The sequence below is a fragment of the Heptranchias perlo genome, chromosome 2, assembly GCF_035084215.1.
Source record: "Heptranchias perlo isolate sHepPer1 chromosome 2, sHepPer1.hap1, whole genome shotgun sequence".
In the NCBI taxonomy this organism is placed as follows: Eukaryota; Metazoa; Chordata; class Chondrichthyes; order Hexanchiformes; family Hexanchidae; genus Heptranchias; species Heptranchias perlo.
The window spans coordinates 156,685,486-156,707,620 of NC_090326.1; the positions used below are offsets into that span (position 1 = coordinate 156,685,486).

The window sequence follows — 22,135 nt, forward strand, 5'->3', positions numbered from 1 at the left end:
TTGCCAAGATGAGAAATAGGCGGGGGCCAAGGATGGGTCCTTGGGGGACTCCAGAGGTAAGAATGCGTGAGCGTTCTCATTTTGCTAATAATCTCTCATGCAGAACCTTATCAAATGTCTTCTGGTAGCCCATATAGACAACATCCACAGACACACCCCTATCCAACAGGCTACTGACGTCCTCAAAAAATTCAACTAGACTAGTCGGACATGACCGAACCTTTACAAATCCATGCTGACTCTCTTTGATCAATTCACAGCATAGACACAAAAGGCAGGTGCTGTAATCATCTCTCTCTTTCTCTTCTTCTTTGTCTGTCTCTCTTTCTAAGACAACCTCTCTCACTAAAGTAAGAATAAAGCTGAAAATATTTTTTCTGTGATGCCAGTGATAGGTCTGGGAAGAATATTAACTCCAAATTAGGCTTTTGAGAGAGGCGGAGGGTTCTGAATAAAGACATTAATGAGGGTACTTAAAGACATAAAAGACTATTATATGTTTAAGCTTACCTATAAAATTGTATATTGTAATTGTAATTGTAATTGTAATTCTATAAAATTGGTTCTGGGAAATGAGGCGGGCCAAGTGGAGCAAGTGTCAATGGGGGAACATTTAGGGAACAGCGAGCATAGTATCAGAAGATTTAGAAAGCAATAGAAAAGGACACGGACCACTCTAGAGTAAAAATACTCAATTGGAGGAGGGCCAATTTCAGTGGGCTGAGAACAGATCTGGCCCGGGTAAATTGGAATCAAAGATTGGCAGGCAAAACTGTAATTGAACAATAGGCAGCCTTTAAAGAGGAGATGGTTCGGGTACAGTCTAGGTACATTCCCACGAGGGAGAAAGGTAGGGCAATTAAAGCCAGAGCTCCCTGGATGACAAAAGAGATAGAGAGTAAGATGGAATGGAAAAAAGGGGCGTTTGACAGATGTCAGGTTGATAACACAAGTGAGAACCAGGCAGAATATAGAAAATTCAGAGGGAAAGTGAAAAAGGAAATAAGAGGGGCAAAGAGAGAGTATGAGAATAGACTGGCAGCCAATATAAAAGGGAATCCAAAAGTCTTCTATAGGCATGAAACAGTGAACGGGTAGTAAGAGGAGGGGTGGGGCCAATCAGGGACCAAAAAGGAGATCTACTCATGGAGGCAGAGGGCATGGCCAAGGTACTAAATGAGTACTTTGCATCTGTCTTTACCAAGGAAGAAGATGCTGCCACAGTCTCAGTAAAGGAAGATATAGTTGAGATACTGGATGGGCTAAAAATTGATAAAGAGGAGGTACTAGAAAGGTTAGCTGTACTTAAAGTAGATGTGTCACCCGGTCCGGATGGGATGCATCCTAGGTTGCTGAGGGAAATAAGGGTGGAAATTGCAGAGGTACTGGCCATAATCTCCCAAACATCCGTAGATATGGGGGTGGTGCCAGAGGACTTGCAAACGTTACGCCCTTGTTCAAAAAAAGGGCATAAGGATAAACGCAGCAAATACAGGCCAGTCAGTTTAACCTGGGGAAACTTTTAGAAACGATAATCCGGGACAGAATTAGCAGTCACTTCGACAAGTGTGGATTGATTAGGGAAAGCCAGCATGGATTTGTTAACGGCAAATCATGTTTAACTAACTTGATAGAGTTTTTTGATGAGGTAACAGAGAGGGTAGATGAGGGCAATGCAGTTCATGTGGAGTGTATGGACATTCAAAAGGCCAGATAATAGACTTGTCAACAAGATTGAAGCCCATCGAATAAAAGGGGGCAGTAGCAGCATGGATACAAAACTGGCTAAGTAACAGGAAGCAGAGAGAAGTGGTGAACGGTTGTTTTTCAGACTGGAGGGAGGTGTACAGTGGTGTTCCACAGGGGTCGGTACGAGGACCACTGCTTTTCTTGATATATATTAATGACTTGGACTCGGGTGTTCAGGACAGACAAGTGCCAGGCAATGACCATCTCCAACAAGAGACAGTCTGACCACCTCCCCTTGACATTCAACGGCGTTACCATTGCCGAATCCCCCACCATCAATATCTTCGGAGTCACCATTGACCAGAAACTTAACTGGATCAGCCACATAAATACTGTGGCTACAAGAGCAGGTCAGAGGCTGGGTATTCTGCGGCGAGTGACTCATCTCCTGACTCCCCAAAGCCTTTCCACCATCTACAAGGCACAAGTCAGGAGTGTGATGGAATACTCTCCACTTGCCTGGATGAGTGCAGCTCCAACAACACTCAAGAAGCTCGACACCATCCAGGACAAAGCAGCCCGCTTGATTGGTACCCCATCAACCACCCTAAACATTCACTCCCTTCACCACCGGCGCACTGTGGCTGCAGTGTGTACCATCCACAGGATGCACTGCAGCAACTCGCCAAGGCTTCTTCGACGGCACCTCCCAAACCCGCAACCTCTACCACCTAGAAGGACAAGGGCAGCAGGCACATGGGAACAACATCACCTGCACGTTCCCCTCCAATTCATACACCATCCCGACTTGGAAATATATCGCCATTCCTTCATTGTCGCTGGGTCAAATTTCTGGAACTCTCTTCCTAACAGCACAGTGGGAGAACCTTCACCACACAGACTGCAGCGGTTCAAGAAGGGGGCTCACCACCACCTCCTCAAGGATGGGCAATAAATGCTGGCCTCGCCAGCGACGCCCACATCCCATGAACAAATACAAAAAAAATTTCCAAATTTGCAGATGACACAAAACTGGGAATTGTAGTGAACAGTGAGGAGGATAGTGATAGACTTCTAGAGGATATAGACAGGCTGGTGAAATGGGCAGACACGTGGCAGATGAAATTTAATGCAGAAAAATGCGAAGTGATACATTTCAGCAGGAAGGAGGAGGAGAGGCAATATAAACTAGAGGGCACAATTCTAAAAGGGGTACAGGAGCAGAGAGATCTGGGGGTATATGTGCACAAATCATTGAAGGTGGCAGGGCAGTTTGAGAAAGCAGTTCAGAAAGCATACAGGAAGTGGAGGCATAGAGTACAAAAGTATGGAAGTCATGATGAACCTTTATAAAACACTGATTCGGCCACAACTGGAGTATTGTGTCCAGTTCTGGGCACCGCACTTTAGGAAAGATGTGAAGGCCTTAGAGAGGGTGCAGAAGAGATTTACTAGAATGATTCCAGGGACGAGGGACTTTAGTTACGTCGATAGACTGGACAAGCTGGGGTTGTTCTCCTTGGAACAGAGACGGTTGCAAGGAGATTTGATAGAGGTATTCAAAATCATGAAGGGACTAGACAGAATAGATAGAGAGAAACTGTTCCCATTGGAGGAAGGGTCAAGAACCAAATGTCCGCCCATTCCACCAGCCTGTCTATATCCTCTAGAAGTCTATCACTATCCTCCTCACTGTTCACTGCACTTCCAAGTTTTGTGTCATCTGCAAATTTGGAAATTGCACCCAAGTCCAAGTCATTAATTTAAGGTGATTGGCAAAAGAACCAAAGAGGAAAAACCTTTTTTACACAGCGAGTGGTTAGGATCTGGAATGCACTGCCTGAGGGGATGGTGGAGGCAGATTCAATTGTGGCTTTCAAAGGGGAACTGGATATGTACTTGAAAGGAAAAAATTTGCAGGGCTACGGGGATAGGGCGGGGGAGTGGGACTAGCTGGATTGCTCTTGCATAGAGCCGGCACGGACTCGATGGGCCGAATGGCCTCCTTCCGTGCTGTAACCTTTCCATGTAATTTACTATGACTTTATTATGTTACAAACCTTATTTTGGACATTAGAAATATCAGTTGCTGAGTAAAAAATGGTGTGTAAAAGAAATTTGAATTTTTTCAAGTGATTTGACTGGTTCAGTTTCTGTGTTTTTATATTGGTAATTTGATTGATTGATCATAGCTGCAGAGTTCCAATTAGTTTTAATCAAAAGGATTTTGAAATTGTCTTTGAATGATTTGATTGGTTCAGTTTTGTTTTAATTAGTAGCCATGTTGTTCTTTTTATGAATATGAAATTGAAGCCAATTGGCTGGAAATAATTTGCATGTAAGAACATGTGATGCTGAGGTGTTGTACCAAAGTGCAAAGTGTGACAGTGGAAATGTGACGCAAGAGGTGTGACACAAGAGGTGTGACACAAGAGGTATGACACAAGAGGTGTGACACAAGAGGTGTGACACAAGAGGTATGACACAAGAGGTGTGACACAAGAGGTATGACGCCAAAGAGCACAGATGTTCCTTTTTTAATATATTGGCAGATAAATATAATACAATGGTGGTACTTTTTAGTGTTATTCTAGGTTCCAGTATTATAAGTCTATAATAATAAGACTATTACAAAATATTAATTTTTAGTTGGAACACCTAGTACATAAAACGGAGCACCTCATCACAAATCATTGGTTGCCCCCCTCCCTCGATCGATTGATCAGCGAGTTTACCCATGAAGTAACTGAGCCATATAGAACAGGAAGGTCTCAGGTCCAACCCAGGTCAGCGCTGCATTAACTGATCGCAGCCATACTACAATGGACCTCAGCAGTTCTGGGTTAAGGAGGAGGAAATCGGCCAGGAATCCTGCTCCTCAACACTACCTAGCAACTCCCACCCGAACTGCACATGCGTGATTGTCCAGTGAGGAATGAATAATAGAATCGTACAGCACAGAAGGAAGGCCATTCGGCCCATCGTGTCCTTGCCGGCTCTTTGAAACACCTAGCCAATTCGTCCCACTCCTCTCCTCTTTCCCCAAAACCCTGCAAATTTCTCCCTTTTCAAGTATTTATCCAATTCCCTTTTGAAAGCTACTAGTGAATCTGCTTCCTTTCAGGCAGTGCATTCCAGATCATTACTCGCTGCGTAAAAAAGATTCTCCTAATTTCCCCTCGGTTGTTTTGCCAATTACCTTAAATCTGATCCCTCTGTATACAGACCCTTCTGCCAGTAGAAACAATTTCTCCCTATCTACTGTATCAAAACCCCTCATAATTGAAGCAGACTCGGCTATGATGCCGCCTTTGTGGTTGAATAACCTGCCGAGACTCACTGTCAAGGCTCACGTAATGGCTGCTCCGGTGAGATACCAGAGGGCGACTGGTGCCAGTAAGAAGAATGAATGAGAAGTGGGGAGGTGGGGGGGGGAAGGAAGAGAAAGTCAAAAATGGTTTGACAACCACAGGAACATCCATGCAAGACTGAGCAATGTGTACGAGAGGTGACCGGTTAGGCCCGGCTATCCAACATTTACCACCTGTTATGATTTCCATTCCCACCCAAAAGAGTTTTCTCTGGCAAAAATCCAGAGGACTTGTCTATTGACCATTTTTTTTTTGTTTCTATTGCTCACGTGATTTCCTGAACAGTGTTATTTCAAGTAAAGCGATTAACCAGTATCGGAAACATCTTCTCAATTTAAAAAAAAAGCTTTTAAGAGACGACAGTTCTTACATTGTCTTCAATGAATGGCTTGTCCACGATCACTTGAGGGAGGAGGAGAGTGGTTGGTGAGTTGGGGGGTCCTCCAAGCACGGACACCACTCCGTTCCGGTCCACGGCGCTGAGCACTTTCCTCTGCCCGTTGGCCGCCAGGTTGGGTGTGACCGGGATGGATCGGTGACTCCCATGGCTCTGGTTGCTGTTTGTCCTGTGGAATGGAGGCAGGCTCAGGGAGCCCCCGGCACTTTCGCTGTCGTCAAAGACGCTGCACTCGTCATCTGCAGATCCGTTCTCAAAGGCATTGTCTACGGATTGAGGCGGGAAGCGGAATATGCTTCCCCGTCTGAGCGGGTGATGGTTCGAAAAGATGGGCGTCATGAGAGGCTGCAAAAAGAAATCGAGATCAGAAAGAAAGGCTTACATTCGCGGCAACCCACGAAACGGATGGACAGGAGGAGACCACGCTGGTCCATCGAGCCTGTCCCATGAAGTCAACTAATGACCATCCCGCGGCCCCCCTTCTCCCCCCCCCCCCCCCCTCTCCAAAACTCTCCACCCACCACTAGCCATGCAGTCTCCTGGTAGAGGCAAAAAAGCAAGATTGAAACAAAACGCCCTCGGCTAAGTCAGGGGAACAAAAAAAAAGATATCCAGGAAACTCCTCTCCGATCCCGCAAGTGGCGATCAGAAACAACTTTCAGAACCATCACCCACCATCCCACCTACCTTTTGTACAGAGTGATATCAGTCACAGTCAGAGGACAACTCTCTGGCCGATAAACGAAGCTTGGGACGGATGGGTACGAAAGTCTAAATGCCAGGTTGACAAAAAAAAATGACAAAATAAAAATGCAAGAAGAGCCATTAAAAGGCCTGAAACACCTCCTTGTAAAACGGGCAGGTCCGAGGACTCCTTCCCCTCAGGTTTCCATGGGCGTGCTGGGGACTCGGGTCCAGCATGGCCGTGGGGCAGAAGATGACGCGGTGCCCTTCCCTGTCCCCTTCTTTCCATAGGTTCACGAAGCTGCCATGATGGTTAGCGTTGCCAATTCCGGTTGGACATATTCCTGGAGGTGTCGTCACATGACCCTCCTGCCTCCAACCGCCCCGCCAGCCCCACGCTCCCGCCATTGGTCGCCCAACACAACCATCCTCATGACACACCGCCTTCCCACGGGTGGGAATTACGGCCAACAGGAGTGCTGTGGAGGGGCAAAGGAGCATTCTATTCGACATGTTGGAGAGTTATGGGTTAATAATCGAACCACCCTGTATAACTACAACTGGTTGTGGAAGCAACAAGCTTTCTAAGATAAACAGGAAACCAGAAGGGGGCTGGGAGAAGAGATGAGGGATTATATGGTCTTCTTCAAAGGTCTGATAACAATCTACAAGGGATGTCTGTGCTAAGAGATAGTGTTTGGGATGACATTGACCATGAGTGATTAATGTATAGCTGCAGGGACTAGTGGAATATATAATAAACAAAGGCAGAGGGATCAATTAACCTTGGTATAGAGTGGATGTTTAGGTAAATAAGGTATCAATAAACTATTCTTGAAAGGATCCGAGAACAGTTTGTCAGGAAGTCTTATTTATGGAATGTACTCAACTAAGACTGTTTATGTAAATAAGCTGTTCTTGAAAGAATCCAAGAGCAGATCAATCATGAAGTCTTATCTGTGAAGTATATCTTTGAAGGAGGCAAACTGAGGTGTACCAGATGGGTGGGTTTTTCCAGAGTTAATTCGGAGGGTTGGAAAGAAAGAGGAACATAAGAAACAGGAGCAGCAGTAGGCCACATGGCCCTTTGAGACAGCTCTGCCATTCAATAAGATCATGGCTGATCTTCTACCTCAACTCCACTTTCCCGCCCAATCCCCATATCCCTTGGTTCCCTTCGTGTCCAAAAATCTGTCCATCTCAGTCTTGGATATACTCAACGACTGAGCATCCAAAGCCCTCCTGGTTAGAGAATTCCAAAGATTCACAACCCTCTGAGTGAAGAAATTTCTCCTCATCTCAGTCCTTATCCTGAGAATATGCCCCCTAGTTCTAGATTCTCCAGCAGGGGAAACAACCTCTCAGCATCTACCATTTCAAACCATCTAAGAATTTTATACGTTTCATTGAGATCACCTCTCCTAAACTCCAGAGAATACAGGCCCATTCTACTCAACCCATTGCTACTCCTCTATACAGTACAGATTGACCACCTGTACTGTGTATGAATAAAGTCTGATCCACAAATTCCACTATTGCGTGTCTCATACTCGAAGTGTGTTGTCGTGGTGAGCCTTAGTAGGAAGGAAGTCAACACATTCCCGCCCCTCCTGGCTCCATGTGAATTTTAAAAGATAAATTAAAACTTACCTTTTTGGTTGGCGGACGATTCCTAGGCCCTATCCACGCCAGGAAAGCCTGTGCAGACCAGGCCCGGCACCGGCTCCGATCGTCGTGGGAGCCCACTGTCACAGAGGGCTCCTAAACCAGGCGCTAGGCCCCTCCCCACTATTAGCATATACAAGGGGCCTAATGCCTGTTTTAGGTGGCCACCCTGACGCCTGAAAACATCCACGGCCAATAGGGCGTCGGACGTTTTTCGAGCGTCCTTGCGGCGCAGAGCATAGCCACGTGAAATTTGTTATTTTTGCCCCCTGTTTTCGATTCGGAAAACAGGCACAGCGATGTCCAATTTCTACTCTAATTATTCCAATTCTCTTCTTCTGACTTCACATCCTCCAACTCCAGAATGCAGTGCATGTATCCTGTCCTGCAATAAACCCTGCTCATCCATCACCCCTGTCCTTGCTGACCTGCTCTGGGGGAAAGGAGTGGGATCAATGAGGGGTAAGTCGCTGTGGCCATTTTAACTGCCTGCCCGGCCGGTTTCTGCCAAGTGGGCAAGGTTAAAATCACAGTATGAGATAGGACAGAAGGAGTCCATTCGGCCCATCATGTCTGTGCTGGCTCTTTGAAAGAGCTATCCAATTAGTCCCACACTCCCCCCCAACCCCCACTCTTCCCCCATAGCCCTGCAAATTTTTTCCTTTTCAAATATTTATCCAATTCCCTTTTGAAAATCGGCCCTTAATTGTCTCAATTACTCTGAGCACCTTTTGTTTTTAGTACGCGGTGCAGAGTGGGATGAATCTAACTCTGCTAAGGATTGTATCTAGTTTGATTTTGTAGTACTAGGGTAGCAGTTATTGCCAACAGGGGATAAAACATAAAAGAACAGCAGAAGCACAATTCCAGAAAAGCAGATAGATAAGAGCTCCCTTCTAGGAACATAGGAACAGGAGTAGGCCATTCAGCCCCTCGTGCCTGCTCCGCCATTTGATAAGATCATGGGATGTTGGGACTGTGCAGCATACAACACATAAATTACCTTCTGGGGTAAGCTTTCTTCCGAGCCCGACCTGAGTGCCTTTTCCTCATCTATCCCCTCTTCCAATCTTCCTAGTTCTTTTCTCTTCCTGGGTCTGTTACTTCTTTCTTTGGCGCTCTTTGTACTTAAATGTGATCTCTCAGAGGAACTTCTCGATATGGTCTCGTTCCCCAATCTATTCAATGCCTGTGAAAAGGTTTCCAATAAATAATTTATGAAACAGCACCTTCCATTTATTGCCATTCATGGTGGGGGTTTTTTTGAGGAGCAGTATAGGTGCATGCGTCCATATATACGTGGTATCCTTGACACAGAGCCATGGTCTGAAGGGAAAGAACTCCCCTGATTAATGTCTGTCTGTCATACCATCAGCTCCCCTCAGCTCATCTGTACAACCAGTTCATGGGGGTGTTACGACAACATCAGATTGATCCAGTTACATATTCAGACTTTATAACCTGTGCACACCTGATTCCCAAATCTAAATGCCAGATTCCATCACTCCTTGTGCTACGTAGAATTGGCAAGTTAACAAAAAAGGAATTCACACCAAATGGCACAGAGTGCTACTAACAGGGCTAGGACATGTTTATGTGCGGGAAACTTTTTTTAAAAATTCATGCCCAGGATTTGGGTATCGCTGGCAAGGCCGACATTTATTGCCCATCCCAAGTTGCCCTGAGAAGGTGGTGGCGAGCCTTCTTTTTGAACCACTGTAGCCCTTTGATACAACCGAGTGGCTTGCTAGGCTACTTTGAAGGGCAGTTAGGAGTCAACCATGTGTAGTCACATATCGGCCAGACTGGGTAAGCACGGCAGGTTTCCTTCCCTAAAGGGCGATAGGGAACCGGTTTTGATGACAATCCGACAGTGTTGTGGTCACTTTTACTGATACCAGCTTTTTATTTCCAGATTTTTAAAACTGAATTCAAATTCTCAAAGTGCCAGGGTGGGATTTGAACCTGCGTACTGCTAGATTATTAATCCAAGCATATGGATTACTAGTCCAGTAATATATCCACTGCACTACAGCATGGGGGAAGAATAAAAACTCTTTAGGAACAGAAGACGACAAACACTCTTCTATCTTTTCCATATATCAACACGACCTACTCTCAATACCTTCTCACTCCAAAAATGCAATCAATTATTTTTCTTTTATTCTCTTGTGTCGGCTTGGCTCAGTTGATACAAACTCTCGCCTCTAATTCTGAAGGCAGAGGGGTTGAGCCCAGAGTTGGGACTTTAGTTTATAATCTAGGCTAACAGTATTGGGCCAGTGCTGAATTGGTGTCGTCCTCGGTGATCAGACGTTAATCCGAGACTTGAGGGGGGGGGGGCGGGGGTTGGGAGGGGTGAATTTCCTCGGAGCTCCTTCGCCGTAAGTGCGGCAGAAACCCCGTTTACCCACGAGAGGGAAGAGCTGCAAGGAAATTCACCCTCCCCCACCCCACCCCCTCTGCCTGATCCCCTTGGCACAATTTGAAGAGAGAGTTCTCACGATGTTATGGCCGACTGACTTGTTCTCGATCAGCACTTTAAACGTGTGGAGCCCCTCGATCCCTCGGCCTTCCCTTCCTCCCACAACCTTTAGGCTTTCAAAGCACAGAGTTGGTATCACCTAATCACCAAGATTACATCGAAATTGCAACTCGCCAACAGGCCGTTTGGCCCAACCAGCCCATGTGGGTGTTTATCCTCCACACGAGCAGTAGTTCTAATTCCATGTTCCTATCCTCTCCTTATATCTACTTATTCCCCTTTTCCTTCACCCACCCTATTAAATGTTGACTTGTGGTCTCTGACTCCGGTACCACATTCCACAGCCTCACCGCCCACTGTGTAACAAAGACCTAATCTTATGTCTATGTCCCCTTGCTCTAGATTCCTCAATCACTGAAAACACTCTGGGCTAGAAATTGGTTTAGGCCCGTTTTCAGGCCCGAAGTAGGCGATCTGCTCGGTGCGTGTGCCGGAAGTCTGAGGCTCGTACCAAATCGGGCCCTGGGCCTCAACGGCAAGCCGCAGACACCAATTGAGTCGAGGATGACCAATTTGGGCCGGCTGACTCACTGACAGCGGCCCTCAGATAGGTCCTGGGAGGGGGTGAGGGGGGGGGGGAGAAGAAAGGGACTCCCCACCCACTCCCCACCACCCACTCCCCCCCCACCCGACCCACTGGCTCCATATGAAGGTAAGTTTAAAGGAGAAATCTTAGCGTTTTGGTGGTAGCCCCCAGTGGTCCCTTTAAGGACCGCTGGTTAGGCAGCTGAAGCACCTAAAGGTAGAGCGGAAGAGGCCCACTGCATCCTCCACTCAGTACTATATATCCTGGATGGGTCCTGGAACAGGTGTTAGGCCCCTCATTAACATATGTCAGGGGCCCCAACATCTGTCTTTGGGCGGCCACCAGAATATCGCCCGAACCAAAATGGCGTCGGACGTATTTCAGGCACCCCTTGATGTTAATTGTATCCATGTGATTTATATCAATTAGTGTTAATTGTATTCAGGTGGTGGGTATCAATTGGGGACTCTCTTGTATCCATTTATCTGAGAGCTTCTCTAGGGTGTGGAGTGGGTAATGTGGATCTCTGTGAATAAAGGCTTAGAAGCAACTGAAGACCAGGCTCTAGTATTCTATCCTTCACCAATGGGCTTTCCAATTTATTACGCTAGAGGCCGCGGGAGAAAGCACCAGGAAATTTGGTGCTTCTCAGCCCCATTCCGACCCTGAAAGAGATGGCGGTCCAATTTCCCCGTCCATCTTCTATCTACTTTTTTCGATTTACCTTGTCTACTGTGTGCTGTTTACAACCTTGGCAATGACCTGCCCCATTGGGGCCTGCAGTTCAATTTCAAGATAAAACAGGCATAATAATAATAATAATAATAATAATTAAGAGAGAGATGGGAGCTGCCCACTTATTATAAATGTTGGCAGCCTTTCTGCAGTAAGCAGGCAGACCACGGGGAGTCTGCAGCACTCGCTGACAGGAGGAGGCACAGCAATCCAAGCTTTCGGCCGAGTGCTGCTGGCGCTGCTGTCAGCTCCAGTCCTTCCATTCCTTGTTGCAGGATCAGGGCTCCCCTTCATTCCTCGCAGTGCCCGGATATTCTGGCACTTGCCTCCCACTATTTTTGGAAGGCGTCAGCTGCCAGACACACACACACACACACACACACACACACACATTTACATAAACACATACTGCATAGAGGCATTGTAGTACGGCACCGAGCTCTTAGTTTCCTCACTACTAAGATTCACCCAGGGAACGTAACGAGCAGAAGATCACGATAGAGAGTTTAATTCCTCTGTTGGTCAGTGGTACAAGTGCAACTATTCCAATGCTCTCCTGGCTGACCTCCCATCTTCCTTCCACCCTCCATAAACTTCAGCCAATCAAAAACCGTATCCTAACTCGCACCAAGTCCCGTTCCCCATCACCCCTGTGCTCGCTGATCTAAATTGGCTCCCGGTCCGGCAATGCCTCCAATTAAAAATTCTCATCCTGGTTTTCAAATCCCTCCATGGTCTCGCCCCTCCCTATCTCTGTAACCTCCTCCAGCCCTACAACCCTCCGAGATCTCCGCTCCTCCAATTCTGGCCTCTTACGCATCCCCGACTTCCTTCGCCCCCACCAATGGCGGCCGTGCTTTCAGCTGCCTACGCCCCTAAGCTCTGGAATTCCCTCCCTGAACCTCTCCGCCTCGCCACCTCCCTCTCCTCATTTAAGACGCTCCTTAAAACCTACCTCTTTGACCAAGCTTTTGGTCACCTGTCCCTAATAACTTCTTATGTGGCTCGATGTCCATTTTTTTTTTGTTTGATATCGTTCCTGTGAAGGGGCCTCGGGAGGTTTTCACTATGTTACCAGCGCTATAATAAATGTAACTTGTTGTTATTGATATACTGGGCACAGACCTGTTCCTGCTGTTTCCGAAGCTGTTCCATCGTCTCCTGAAATTCTTTCTCCTTCTGCTCGTTTTCTGCAATGGTGGCCTGATTCTGCTCATCATAGGCCATGGCCACAACAGCCAGGATCAAATTGATGAGGTAGAAGGACCCGAGGAAGATGACCACTACAAAGAAGAGCATGTACGCCTTCCCGGAGGATCGCAGGGTCTGTGCATCAAAAAGAAAAAGGGCTAGGTCACATAAACAGGCAATGCACAGCAGCTGCAGCAGGATCAGTCAGCACGTGTCAAGGGAAAGGATGGCTGAAGGTTTAGAAAGAAGAAACGAAGAACTTGCATTTACACAGAGCCTTTCACTCACTGTTGTAATGTTAAGAAACGCGGCAGACAATTTGTGCACAGCAAGGTCCCACAATCAGCAATGCGATAATGACCAGATAATCTGTTTTCTAGTGATGTTAGTTGAGGGATAAATATTGGCCAGGACACCGGGAAGAACTTCCCTGCTGTTATAGAATCATAGGAGGTTACAACACGGAAGATGGCCATTTGGCCCATTGAGTCCGTGCCGGCTCTATGCATGAGCAATCCAGCTAGTCCCACTGCCCCGCCCTATCCCTGTAGCCCTGCACATTTTTTTTGTTTCAAGTACTTAACCAGTTCCCTTTTGAAGGCCATGATTGAATCTGCCTCCACCACCCCCTCTGGCAGTGCATTCCAGATCCTAACCACTCGCTGTGTAAAAAAGTTTTTCCCTCATGTCATCTTTGGTTCTTTTGCCAATCACCATAAATCTATGCCCTCTGGTTCTTGACCCTTCCACCAATGGGAACAGTTTCTCTCTATCCACTCTGTCAAGACCCTTCATGATTTTGAACACCTCTATCAGATCTCCTCTCAACCATCTCTGTTCCAAAGAGAACAATCCCAGCCTCTCCAGTCTATCCAAGTAATTTAAGTCCCTCATCCCTGGAATCATTCTAATAAATCTCTTCTGCACCCTCTCTAAGGCCTTCACATCTTTCCTAAAGTGCGGTGCCCAGAACTGGACACAATACTTCAGTTGTGGCTGAACCAGTGTTTTATAAAGGTTCATCATGACTTCCTTGTTTTTGTACTCTATGCCTCTATTTATAAAGCCCAGGACCCCGTATGTTTTTTTAACCACTTTCTCAACCTGCCCTGTCACCTTCAGCGATTTATGCACATATACCCCCAGATCCCTCAGTGCCTCCACCCCTTTTAGAATTGTGCCCTCTAGTTTATATTGCCTCTCCTTATTTATCCTTCCGAAATGCGTCACTTCGCATTTTTCCACGTTAAACTTCATCTGCCACGTGCCTGCCCATGCCCCCAGAGTGTCAAGATCCTCTTGAAGTCCATCGCTATCCTCCTCACTGTTTACTATCTCTTCTTCAAAATAGTGCCATGGGATCTTTTACATCCACCTGAGAGGGCAGACAGGGTCTCGGTTTAACATCTCATCCTTAAGATGTTTGAAGGATGTAAATTACATCGTTGCTGAGTGATAACACAAGTTAAACTTACTTGTACACAGATCATTTAAACACTGAGGTGACTCATTAAATGGTATCAGCTGTTGCTCAGTAGGTAGCACACTTGCCTTTGAACCAGAATGGTAGTGCGTTCTAGTCTTGCTCCAGTGACTTGAGCATGTAATCTATGCTGACACTTCAATGCAGTGCTGCACTATCAGAAATGCTGCCTTTTGGATAAGACGTTAAAGGGAGGCTCCATTTTTTATTATTCAACCAATATCACTACAACAACCACAGTTTGCATTTATATAGAGCCTTTAACATAGTAAAACTTCCCAAGGCGCTTCACAGGAGCATTATCAAATAAAATTTGAGGCCGTGGAAGGATTTGAAAACAGGGGTGAGAATTTTAAAATCAGGGCATTCCCGGACTGGCAGCCAACGTAGGGGTGATGGGTGAACGGGACTTGGTGTGAGTTAGGATACGGGCAGCAGAGTTTTGGATGAGCTCAAGTTTATGGAGGGTGGAAGATGGGAAGCCGGTCAGAAGAGCTTTGGAATAGTCCAGTCTAGAGGTAACAAAGGCATGGATGAGGGTTTCAGCAGCAGATGAGCTGAGGCAGGGGCGGAAACCATAGAACCATAGAAAAGATACAGCACAGAAGGGGGCCATTCGGCCCATCGTGTCCGCGCCGGCTCAAAGAACAACCAGGTGCCCATTCTAATCCCAACTTCCAGCACCCAGTCGGTAGCCCTGCAGCTTGTAGCACTTTAGGTGCAGGTCCAGGTACTTTTTAAAAGAGTTGAGGGTCCCTGCCTCTACCACTAATTTGGGCAGATGGGCGATGTTACGGAGGTGGAAGTAGGCGGTCTTGGTGATGGAGTGGATATGTGGTCAGAAACTCATCTCGGGGTCAAATAGGACGACAAGGTTGCAAACAGTCTGGTTCAGCCTCTGACAGTGGCCAGGGAGAGGGATGGAGTCGGTGGCTATGGAACGGAGTTTGTGGCAAGGACCAAAGACAATGGCTTCGGTCGTCCCAATGTTTAGCTAGAATCACTTAAACAGATGATCTGGTTGTTATCACAGTGTTTGTGGGACCTTGCTGTGTGCAATTTGGCTGCCGAGTTTCCTACATTACAACAGTGACTACACTTCAAAAGTACTTCATTGGCTGTAAAACGCTTTGGGAGGTCGTGAAAGGCGCTATATAAATGCAATTCTTTCTTTCGTTCTTTTCTCTTAAGTAACTGGTGTACTAGCTGTGGACTTACACTGGGGCCAATAATGGTGTCCTGACGCTGTATCGTTGGGAGCGCAGTTTCCTGGACTGGATGAGCTGAATTTGCTGCATAAAGCAAGGTCAGCACAAGTAACATAGCTTGACGGCACTCCCAGCACATAGAGCGTGACACGCTGGGAGTCCACCAATGTCGCTGGGTTGGAATTTGGAGCAGCCAGCAATCTTTGAGGGGCTGGGAGCACCTGCATTTCTTTCATAGGAACATCGGAACAGGAGGAGGCCATTCAGCCCCTGGGGCCTGTTCCGCCAATCAATTAGATCATGGCTGACCTGTACCTCAACTCCATTTACCCTCCTTAGTTTCATATCCCTTGAAACCCTTACCTAATAAAAATCTATTGATCTCACTCTTGAAAATTTCAATTGATCCCAGCATTCAAAGCCTTTTTGTGCAATTGGGCCTAAATTGCTTTAATTGCCTATGGAAGAGGAAGGTTAATCATTGTGTTTTGTGTTCTGGTATCTTTCGTGGTTGGTGTTGGCATTAAAGCTGTGAGTAAAGCAATGATGACAATGGAAAGTTATTCTCTTACAGCCCAAAATGCTTAAAATCCAAACAGCAATCGGACTCCCACCAGGGCTCTGCCCCTAAACACCGCTCTGGCCCTCAAGTGGGCCTCCCCCGCCCCCGCATTCAAGGTGATACGATGAAGAAATACCACGGAAGGAATCCCATTCAGTGGGTCCACGATCAAATCCTGACCTCAAAGGACTATTTGATTCAAGACCTTTGTGAATTTATCTTACGATTTAGAGAGGAAGTCAACTTCAAGCAGAAAGCAGCAACTGTTGGTGGGCATGAGGGGTTTCTTATAGGGGTTTCTTGTAGGGTCTTCTTCGGGTTATATATAAGGTGGTGAGCATTTCCAGCTAGGATCATCTGATAGGAAGTTATTCAACTGGTAGATAGTGAGTTATTTGATTCTGGTAACGGAGGCAGCTATAAATCAAAGGATTATTGAAAGACCGCAGAATGGAGAACGTTTAAGCGAAATTTCGTAAAGTGTGTCTTCACTCAGAATCATAGTGTATGAAATCACGTGTCCTGCAGAAAAACTTTTTTAAATTTCTTACACGGCTGTTTTTGATTCATTTTGCAATCACCGAAAATCACTTGTTTGGCAACAGGCTGTAAAACAAACCCAAAGTGACTTTAAAGTGGATCGGTTTATGATCTATACACGAGTTTAATTGCAGTCTAGGGATTTTAAACTTTTTTATTATCAAATAGACTTCGAGCAGAAAAAATCTTTTTGGAGAAAAAAGCACCATGCAGATTTCAAAATGCAAGCGCAAGAAAGAAATTGCGGTGGACAGGCCTTGCACCAGGCGGTGTACCAGGCCTCCTGTCCTCCTCCCTCTCTTTACTCCATCCATCGCTCACTCACCAGAGCGGTTCATAGGCTTCAGTACATAATGCAGATAAGTACGGGTAACTATTCCCGTCATTCTAAGTTGATAAGGCGGTCAAGAAAGCATGTGGGATACTTGGCTTTGTAAATAGGGGCATTGAATACAAAAACAAGGAAGGCATGCTAAACCTTTACAAATCACTGGTTAGAGCCCAGCTGGAAAATTGTGTACAATTCTGCGCACCACACTTTAGGGAGGATGTCAAGATCTTGGAGAGGGTACAGAGGAGGTTTACCAGGATGATACCCGGGATGAGGGACTTCAGTTATGTGGAGAGATTGGAGAAGCTGGGATTGTTCTCCTTAGAGCAGAGAAGGTTAAGCGGAGCCCTGATAGAGGTGTTCAAAGTTATGAGGGGCTTCGAAGGAGCAAGTAGGGAGAAATTGTTTCCTCTGGCAAGTGGGTCAGTAACCAAAGGTCACAGATTTAAAATAATTGGCAAAAGAACTAGAGGGGAAATGAGGAGAAATTTTTTCACACAGAGGGTTGTTAAGATCTGGAACGCACTGTAAGATTCTAGGATTCTAGGATTCGACCACCAATGACCTTGTAGGCCCTGGTGTGACTGCACCACTTGCATCATTGTAGTTAGGCCTTTGAACTAGGCTGTTCCTTTACCAAGGAATTAACTGATTGAGGCAGGGTTAGAAAGAGGGTACATCTCAAGGTAGCAGCATACCCCACCTTGGGGGGCAGGGGGGAGGGGGGGCAAAAGCAAAAATCAGGCAGGAGATTTATTTAGTCTTGCAAACTGGTATTTCTGTCAGCCCAATTTCAATAATACTGACAATGACTGGAGAGAACTTCATTACCTAAATGTCATTGCACACACCCAACTAAAGATTCTAGGGGAAGTGGGGGGGTTGGGGAGGGAAAATTTTGCCATGGTTTTAAAAAAATTCATTCTTGGAATATGGGCGTCGCTGGCAAGATCGGCATTTATTGCCCATCCTTAATTGCCCTTGAGAAGGTGGTGGTGAGCCGCCTTCTTGAACCGCTGCAGTCCGTGTGGTGAAGGTTCTCCCACAGTGCTGTTAGGAAGGGAGTTCCAAGATTTTGACCCAGTGACGATGAAGGAACGGCGATATATTTCCAAGTCGGGATGGTGTGCGACTTGGAGGGGAACGTGCAGGTGGTGGTGTTCCCATGCGCCTGCTGCCCTTTTTCCTTCTAGGTGGTAGAGGTTTATATACCAGCCTATAATTGTGGGCCTTCTCTCAGCCCCAAACCTGGTGATAGCTGAGGAGCCAACTATGGGCCAGATCAACTCATCCTCCCCGATGAAGAAAAAATGGTCAGGCAGGTCAGAGAAAGTGGGCTAACACAGGGCTAAAATTATGACCTCAATAGGTCTTGCTGTGTAAAATTTGGCTGCTGTGTTTCACTGGATTTACCGCTGGGATTGGTAGTACTGCCACTAACCTGCTGATAGAGTTTCTCCCAGAGGTCCTGTGTCATTAGACGGAACAGAGAGAGAAAGGCCCATCCAAAAGTGTCAAAACTGGTGTAATCATAATCAGGGTTTCTTCCAGCCTTTATACAAGAAAATTCTTCAGGGCACGTTCTGTAAAAGGAAAACAGAAAACACATACTCAACAACAATCTGAATCTATATAGCACCTTTAACGCAGAGAACATCACAAGGCATTTTACAGAGGTTGAGGGGTAAAATAAGTAGGTTAAAGGAACGGACTCTAGTGCAGAAGTCAAGAGAGGTGACCGAGAGCTTGGTCAAAAAGGATGGGCTTTTTAAAGGTGAAGAGAGAATTAGAGAGACACCAGGAGTTTCAGAGAGGAGGGCTGAGACATTTGAAGGCTCTGAACCAATCTTGGGACGAAGGAATGAGATATTGCACAAAAGACCAGAGTTTGAGGACTAAAGCATGCTGGAAGGGGCGTAGAGTGTGAGTTTGGCTGAGTGGTAGCATTCTTGCTTCTAAGAACATAAGAACGTAAGAAATAGGAGCAGGAGTAGGCCATACAGCCCCTCGAGTCTGCTCCGACATTCAATAAGATCACGGCTGATCTTCGACCTCAGCTCCACTTTCCTGCCGGATCCCCATATCCCCTGATTCCCCTAGTGTCCAAAAATCTATCAATCTCAGCCTTGAACATATCCAACGACTCAGCATCCACAGCCCTCTAGGTTAGAGAATTCCGAAGATTCACAACCTTTTGAGTGAAGAAATTCCTCCTCATCTCAGTCTTAAATGTCCGACCCGTTATCCTGCGACTATGTCCCCTAGTTCTAGACTCTCCAGCCATTGGAAGCAATCTCTGGCCATCTACCCTGTCAAGCCCCCTCAGAATCTTGTATGTTTCAAAGAGATGCCTAAGACAGAAGTCTCATTCTTTTGGATGACACGCTAAATGCCTGTTCAGGGGGCATAAAAAAAATACCATGGCACAATTTGAAGAAGAGCAGGGAGTTCTCCTGGTGTCCTGGCCAATATTCATCCCTGGACCAACAGCACCAAAACAGATTAACTGACCGTTCATCTCATTTCCCGTTTGTGGGACTGGTTGCTGCATTTCCCTACAAACTATATTCAATGGCTTTGAAACAACTGGGCGCATTCCGCAGATGTGAACGGCGCTGGATGAATGTAAGTTCTTTCTTTTACACAAGGCTGGAGGAAGTGGCAACAATAGGGTGGGGCAAGGCCATGGAGCAATTTGAAGATGAGGATGAAGATTTTGCGTTGGGAGATGGGGAGCCAGCAGAGATTTGTTTAGGATGCAGAGTGATGGACATTGGAAATTAGCGTGGGACAGAATATGAATGAATTTATGAAGTGTGGCTGACGAGAGGCCAGCAAGATAGATCAAGTCCAGAGGTGACAAAAGCACAACTCTACAACGTGCATATAGTGGTAGAATATATTCTGTTCATGGAGCCAATTCATTTGAACGGAAGGACCAAGTTTGTTTGAATCGGGACTGACATCATCAGGTTTTGAGTAACTTGTGGATCTACCAATAGAAAATGCTTGAAATACACAGTAGCCTTAAAGGGAAATTGCTGGATAATTCTGTAACTTTATAGGTTTTCTTGCTAAGTCACAACTCCCACTGATCTCTTTATCCATCTCTGAAGTTATGTTAAACTGGTATAGAACCTTGGTTAGACCACACTTGGAGTACTGTGCACAGTTCTGGTCTCCATATTATAAAAAGGATATAGAGGCACTGAAGAAGGTGCAAAAAAGATTTACTAGGATGATATCAGAACTGAGAGGTTATACCTAACAGGAAGGATTGAACAGGCTGGGGCTCTTCTCTCTAGAAAAGAGAAGACTGAGGGGTGACCTGATAGAGGTCTTTAAGATTATTATGAAAGGGTTTGATAGGGTAGACGTGGAGAAGATGTTTCCACTTGTGGGGGAGACCAGAACTAGGGGCCATAAATATAAGATAGTCACTAATAAATCCAATAGGGAATTCAGCAGAAACTTCTTTACCCAGAGAGTGGTTAGAATGTGGAACTCGCTACCACAAGGAGTAGTTGAGGCGACTAGCATAGATGCATTTAAGGGGAAGCTAAATAAATACATGAGGGAGAAAGGAATAGAAGGATATGCTGATAGGGTTAGATGAAGTAGGGAGGGAGGAGGCTCGTGTGGAGCATAAACACTGGCATGGACCTGTTGGGCCGAATGTCCTGTTTCTGTGCTGTAAATTCAATGTAATTCTATGATTAGCGCTGCTGAGTTGAGGTCAAAGATCAACCATGATCTGATTGAATGGTGGAGCAGGCTCTAGGAGCCATGTGGCCGACTCCTGCTCCTATTTCTTATGTTCTTATGTTCTCCCAAATTGACCCAGACCAGAATATACGCAATACAGATCAACCGCTTCAGCTTTAGTGAGTGCAGTGGAGATAAAAGAATATAACTCGTAAGTCAGATTATATCTACCTCTACTTATATAGTGAAGAGCAGATGGTGTAACTGAGAGATTGTATTTCTCATATCACTCTGTTATTTTGCAAGATCACTTCTGATAACAGTTTCCTGTAACCTGCCTATTTACCCTACATCTCTCACGTTACAGCCTCAACCTCAATTGTTTACAATGCAATTTTCGACCCATTGATTCTCAGGTTTCACCACTGAGCGATATTTGTCCAACCCAGCTTTATCTCCCGTTTCCCCACTAACTTGGTTCTGACTCACATCGCTTTCCTGTCCTGCTCCCAATGCCTGTGAACATGTTTGCTGATAATTCGGTAGGCAAATAATGGGAGCACAGAGAATCACGGTCATTCTGCATACATAAGCGGGGTCTTTTCAGACATCCAAAAGCTCAGATGGGCCGAGAGATGGTCACTACTACTACTACTACTTACTACTACTACTACTACAACAACAACACCATGCATTTAAATGGCACCTTTCACGTAGTAAAACATCCCAAGGTGCTCCACAGGAGCGTTATTAAGCAAAACTGACACCGAGCCACACAACGAGATATTAGGACAGGTGACCAAAAGCTTGGTCAAAGAGGTAGGTTTTAAGACGCGTCTTAAAGGAGGAGAGAGAGAGGCGGAGATGCAGAGAGGTTTAGGGAGCGAATTCCAGAGCTTAGGGCCTAGGCAGCTGAAGACGTGGCCACCAATTGTAGCAAATGAACAAGTCTAACAAAGCATCCCACGGTTGACCCACGGGGAGAATGTTTATGCAATCCCCGTACTTGCCTCTATCATCTAAAATTACAAGGAGAGGAAGCTCAATTGGAAAAAGCATCCCAGCCAAGTGTGCTGCTGTTATTCCAATGATGAGCTGTTTGAGGTTGATTGCAGTGGAGCCAGTTCACAATCACTTTGGAAATCACATGTGACTGTCTGTCGACTGTACCGGAAAGCCTGATGTGTCTGTGCCACCAGGACCTTTTGGGCTATTGGAAAGCTGTCAAAGTCTCACTCAGCACAAGCACAGCTGCGGTGGCTACATTGGTTTTAGGATCTGGTCTTCTAATCGAGACACGGGATAATCAGATCGTTGATGGTGTCTCCAGGGGCTTATTTAACAGAAACTTGGCCATTATATCTCCTTTACTAACACGTCTATAAATAGGTTTGCAATAAGCAGCTTCTGTACACCACTCTTGAATGGGTTTACTGTTGATTTCTATTCATTCTCTCCTTACTATAAAAAAATCTCATCCTAATTTTCCCAAACATTTCCGAC

The 22,135-nt window shown here is 45.9% G+C and overlaps 1 protein-coding gene across 2 annotated transcripts in view; it reads right to left on the reverse strand.

The window, feature by feature from the left end:
- Positions 1-22,135, reverse strand: part of scn5lab (sodium channel, voltage gated, type V-like, alpha b) — a 321,528-nt gene that overhangs the window by 257,840 nt on the left and 41,553 nt on the right. The window contains exons 6-8 of one of the 2 annotated variants that reach the window (XM_067967964.1): positions 18,369-18,510; positions 12,709-12,938; positions 143-158 (exon numbers count right to left, since the gene is read on the reverse strand). In XM_067967964.1, the coding sequence (XP_067824065.1) occupies positions 143-158; positions 12,709-12,938; positions 18,369-18,510 (388 nt within the window). Of the gene's footprint in view, positions 1-142; positions 159-5,430; positions 5,803-8,809; positions 8,876-12,708; positions 12,939-18,368; positions 18,511-22,135 lie in introns of those variants that run through there. The other variant, XM_067967957.1, reaches the window with a different exon arrangement.